Raw genomic sequence first — 5,079 nt, 5'->3', positions numbered from 1 at the left:
CCGTTGGAAAAGTTGGGACGTCACGTATGGATAGCCCCGCCCCTGCGTCGGCCGGGATTGGAGGATCAGAAGGGATCAGGGTGCTTTCAATGTTACCACAAAAAATAGGAAAATAGAGTTTTTCTGACAAAACAGTGTTAATAAATACAGCTGAAATAACGGGTTTTATTAATGTATTTTATTTTTCGAGTTTTCACACTCAAAAGTCATAGCACAACATATACGTTAGGTACAGTTATCTTGGTCAATAAGTTATGGTATTTCCGATATTTTTATGTAAACGAGAACGTAACACTTACCTGAAAGTGGCTTGGATGAACAAAAGCGAACTCTAGCGGTTAGAAAATTGAATTTAAGACATCCACATAAAATTAATCTTGAAAATTATGAAGTTTACATTTTTCTCTTTATTTAAGAAACTGCTAACACACTAACAATGAATAAAATAGTCCATTTGAGTAAACAGTACTATGAAGTCAATTAACAATTGTAAAAGGTTTTTTACACAAGGTTTATAAATAAAAATATCTCGAAAGACTTCAATTTAGCACTTTTTGGGTATGAATATGATACAGAATATGAACAAGGCATCCTAGAAAATGTGAGCTGTCACATCTTCCTGGCATAAATAAAGGTTGTAAGAAAGTGGATAAAATACTATTGGGTTTGAGTGACCGTCATCAAAACACAACAGCTATGTTATGGGATCAAGAGCAACTTTTTAATGTTAAAATATTCCTAGAGGTAAATGCTTCAGTTAGTTTACTATAGGGTTTATTGTTCATATATTTAAAAATATAAATGGTAAATGGCGTATACTTGTATAGTGCTTTTCTACCTTCCTTGAACAGTCACGTAGCCATTCACACATTCACTCACTCACACACTGGTGGTGGCTCTGCTGCTGAATTCTGGCGCCAGCCTTTCACCAGAGGCAAGGTGGGGTTCTGTGTCTTGCCCAAGGACACTTTGACACATGGGCGAGCAAGGCGAGATTTGAACCTGCAATCTTACAAGGGTGCCCTACCGCTGCACCGCCCTGTAAATAATAGCATACAGACGTATTTGGTTTTGTGAGTATTACACAAACACCAAATGGCTAAAACTACTTTGAGTAATGCTAAAGCTAAATAAAATAACAAAGAGAAGGAGACTGGAAATTGTATTTTGAACTGGCAATATTTCCGGTTTATGACCAAAATTAAAAGAATGAAGCCGTCAAAGGTTGTTCCCTTGCTTTCAGCACTGCTTCCTTGAATTGGGTCATTTCATTCCAAGCTATCATCTGTGTCTTTGTAAAGCAGCCTTCCTTCACACAGGCCTCTTCTCATTCACAGGGCTGGGATCACATTCCAGCTTTTCTCTGATCCAATCATCATGCGGTGCTCTCTCTGTGAACTCCTCCAGACTAATAACAGCTACAAGTAACAGGACGGAGAGCAGTTACAGCAAAAGAACAGCAGCTATTTATACGTCTGGATTTGTCTCCTATTGTGTCTGATCCTTGGAAGCGAGAAATATTCTCAGAAAGGCAAAGCTTAATGAATCCAATCAATACTTTCTAAGAAATTTAAAAGTTTTATGTAAAATTTAACAACTTCATTTGTGGCCAAAGAAAATAGCAAAAGCTCCTGCTCGTCTTTGCTAGAAAACGTGTTTTTATGCTGGTTTAGCTGGAAGACCTGCATATCCACCCGGAATCTCTTGATAGAGGATGCAGGCTATAAAAGCCCCATAAACTGATAATCCACCGACAGTAGTATTGAATTATCTGTTTATCTTTCTCAGTGCTAAAACCACCAATTCAGTGCCAGTCAGGTAAACGCTGTAGTGCATTTCCTGTTGGTGTCAAAAAGAAAAGAAAAGAAAAAAAGTGCCTTAGTCAGGTTCCACAGAGAAACCAATACATTATTTGTTCTTTTTCATTTTTTCAAGGCAGACCCAAAAAAGCCCTTGAAACACAATCTTAGGAATATACAGTGTGTTTTTTAGATCATGGGGTCAAGTTTTAAAACCACAAATAAAAAAGTTATAGCGCCATATTGCTGTCAAAATAAAAAAGCCTAACTATTTAAAGATAGGAGGCCCAATTGGAGAAAGTAGGACAGTTTAAATATGGGGTAAGAGAAGAAGTAACACTAAGTTCAGTTCATTTCAGTTAAAATATTAGCAGAAGAATTTAGTTAAAAAAGTCTTACCATTGTTTTTGCCTTGCTCTACCAATATCCTGTTAAGGAATTCCTTTGCTGTTAGAGCATTTTAAAGCAGCATCTACTATACTTATTTACTTCTAATACAGAGTATAGACAGACACGAGAAATCCCCCATCAGCAGCTGCAGACTGAAAAGATGCAAAAATGCGGACAAAAAGTGTGGGTGTTTTTTTTTTTTTTACATTTGTGCATTGTGACAACAAAGCACACACACCTGCATAAGCTCCAGCATATCTTTTTTTGTAACGGCTCCATCTTTGTTTTTGCCATAAAGCTTGAACGACCAGCAGAGTTTCTCCACAGCTGAAGTTTTGATAAGCATGCTTATGGCCAAAACTTTCAGAAATAAACCAAGCCATCCTGGGGGGGTAAAAGCTTTCTTTTTTTTTTTTTGCTTAATTTTTTCATGATTGAGTAGCCAGAGACACATTTATCTTGACCTGTGGCCCAGAAGCCTCCAGATGAAGGCACATTTTGCTCACTTTCTTATTGTCCAGTGTTTGAAAATTCTGCTCAGCATTGTCAGCTGACTCGCCACCAACGACTCCATCACAGAAATATCTCTTAAACTCAAAAAGAAAGGCAGTAATAAACTTTCTGAGATAAAAAAGAATGAGAATTTTCAGTTTGATCAATCTAGTGTCTGTTTATGTGAAGACTGAGATCAAAGGCAAGACATGACTTTTACAACGAGAACCGAGAGAATTGAGGTCAACCCTCCCTCAAATAGTGGAGATTACTCGCGTTGGAAAGCTGTTTGACACCCTGCTGGCTGAGAGCTAAGATGATTAGGCCAAATGAAGTGAGCCAATTTACTACAGCATGCCACAGTGAGTCTAAGAAGCCATGTGTTAGGAAAAAATAGGTTAAGCATGTTCCACAAGCACCAAGTGAAACTGAAAGGTTTTAAACTTTTTGTAGGTTTTCAAATTTGGAACATTTATGAAATGACACAGTCCTATTTTCAAGCGAATACTTTGTAAAAAAAAAAGAAAAAAATCAGTTCTTGTTTCATGTACTTTTTAGCTTCCCTTTAGTTTACTTATGTCCTTTTTAGGAGTGAATTAAGGTCCCACTCCAATCACCTTTTGATCTATTGTAAAATATTTCCCAGTGGTCTTTTAGAGCCAGTTTTTCCAATATAATCCTGTAGGATTAAAATTCCAGGATTGGATCCTTATCTGAAATAGGGTATTTCAAACCAAATTTGATCCTGAAGATTGAGATTTGGTAATCCAGACCTGCCTTTAATCCATATTAAAGGCCCCTGCTGGGTATTTCAAATTTTTGAATTGAAACCTGGATCAGTTTGATCCTGAATGAGGATTACTCTGATCCCAACAGAGAGCAGGATCTGAGGCTGATCCTGTGTCTGTTTCTTCTTTAAATATGCGTTAATCATATTAACGCCCCGTGCCCATTATGGGTACGGGGCGGGGGGGCTGACGGGTCGGGGTCTCCGCTGAGGCAATCGGTGGTTGCCTCGGCCGGTTGGCTGCCTCGGTCCCGTCAAGGCCTGACCGGAGCTCTTCTAGGGCCGGCGTTTGGGGGTGGGGGCCTGGGCTTGCTCCGGGGGGGGCGACGCTTTCTGGCTCCTCTCTCTCTGTGTGGGGTGGGTGGTGCCGGGCCTGGGGTGTCGGCGCCTCCGGGGGTGGGGCCCTTGGGCTGGGTGGGCCTGGCCCGTTTGCTGGGGGGGGTGGGGCTGGGGGACAGCTGTTTGACCACCGGGGGACAGTCTACCAGCTGTCCCCAACTTACCCCCTTCCTCATATAACCTCATATTAGGGTGAGGGGGGGGGGTCTAGCCTGCAATGCGCCTTGGGGGGGAGCTACTTGGCAGTGGCCCCCCTCCTATGGTTGCCGTATGGAGTGGGCCCCCCCTCTTTCGGTTTTATTTGCACCTAACACCTTAGACATGTAGGGTCCTTGGTAGGGGGGGTGCTTGGACATCACTGCCAGCAAGCAGCAGATGTCCTCCTAGCACCCTACCCGCCAATTTTAACCGCACCTTAGACATTTAGGGCCCCTTGGTGGGGAGGGTGAGGGGACATCACTGTGAGTAATCAGGAGATGTCCCCTTAGTGCCCTACTCGCCAATTTTAACTGCACCCCCCTTAGTACACACACCCCTCCCCCTTCAATATATACATTCCAACATAAACACACACACATGCACACACACACCCTGTCAAACACATACACGCACACACATTTTGCAAGGAAGGTGGGACCTGGGTCCATCTGTCCCCTACCCCTTCCCTGGTGGGGGGTGCGGGCCCCTTGGCGACGGCGGCCGTGTCCCCTGGGTGCCGGCTTCCTGGGCCCGGTGGTGCTCTCTCCGCACGGTGGGGGGGTTCACATTACACCTGAGCCGGGGGTGTTCGTGTCCCTGGGGGGTGGGTCCTGGTCCTTGCCCCTGAGCGCTGGGCCCCGCCAAACTTCCAACAGTGGCCGAGCCTGGTCGGGCCATATTTACAACACCCCTTGTGGGCCCCCTTTTTTCCCCGGGGTTCCCCCCTCCTGGGCGGGGGCGGCGGGCCCCTGCCTTGCTCCTCCCTGGACCAACCGTGGGCCGGGTGGGTGGCTGCCTGGATTGCGGAGCGGGTCTCCCTTGGGGGGCCCTGGCTCGTACCTGGGGTTGGGGCGGGGGGATGCCCGGAACTCCTGGGTGGTGGTGGGGTGCTCGTCTGGGGCTGTGGGCGTCCTTCTCCGGTGGGGCCCTGCGTTGGGCTCTCCCGGCGCGGCGGGGGGGCTGCTTTCCTGGTTGGGCTGGGGCGGCGCTCTCTTTCCCTCCGCGCCTCCCTGCTCTCTGGCTCTGGGGGCCTCGCGGCGGTCCTGCTGGCCCTGGCCTGGGTGGCGGTCTTGG

The 5,079-nt window shown here is 45.5% G+C and overlaps 1 protein-coding gene across 1 annotated transcript; it reads right to left on the bottom strand.

Moving 5' to 3' along the window:
- Positions 1–968: 968 nt before the first annotated feature.
- Positions 969–3,634, bottom strand: LOC101174422 (guanylyl cyclase inhibitory protein-like). The gene is given in 5 exon segments (XM_023955528.1): positions 969–1,443; positions 2,395–2,555; positions 2,558–2,573; positions 2,696–2,856; positions 3,631–3,634. Coding segments are annotated over 5 exon segments (474 nt in total). The 3' UTR covers positions 969–1,311.
- Between the last annotated feature and the right edge of the window lie 1,445 nt (positions 3,635–5,079).

This window comes from Oryzias latipes, chromosome 6 (assembly GCF_002234675.1).
Source record: "Oryzias latipes chromosome 6, ASM223467v1".
Lineage (NCBI taxonomy): Eukaryota > Metazoa > Chordata > Actinopteri > Beloniformes > Adrianichthyidae > Oryzias > Oryzias latipes.
Note: the sequence above shows the minus strand (reverse complement) of the source record. Positions and strands in the feature narration are given on the sequence as shown.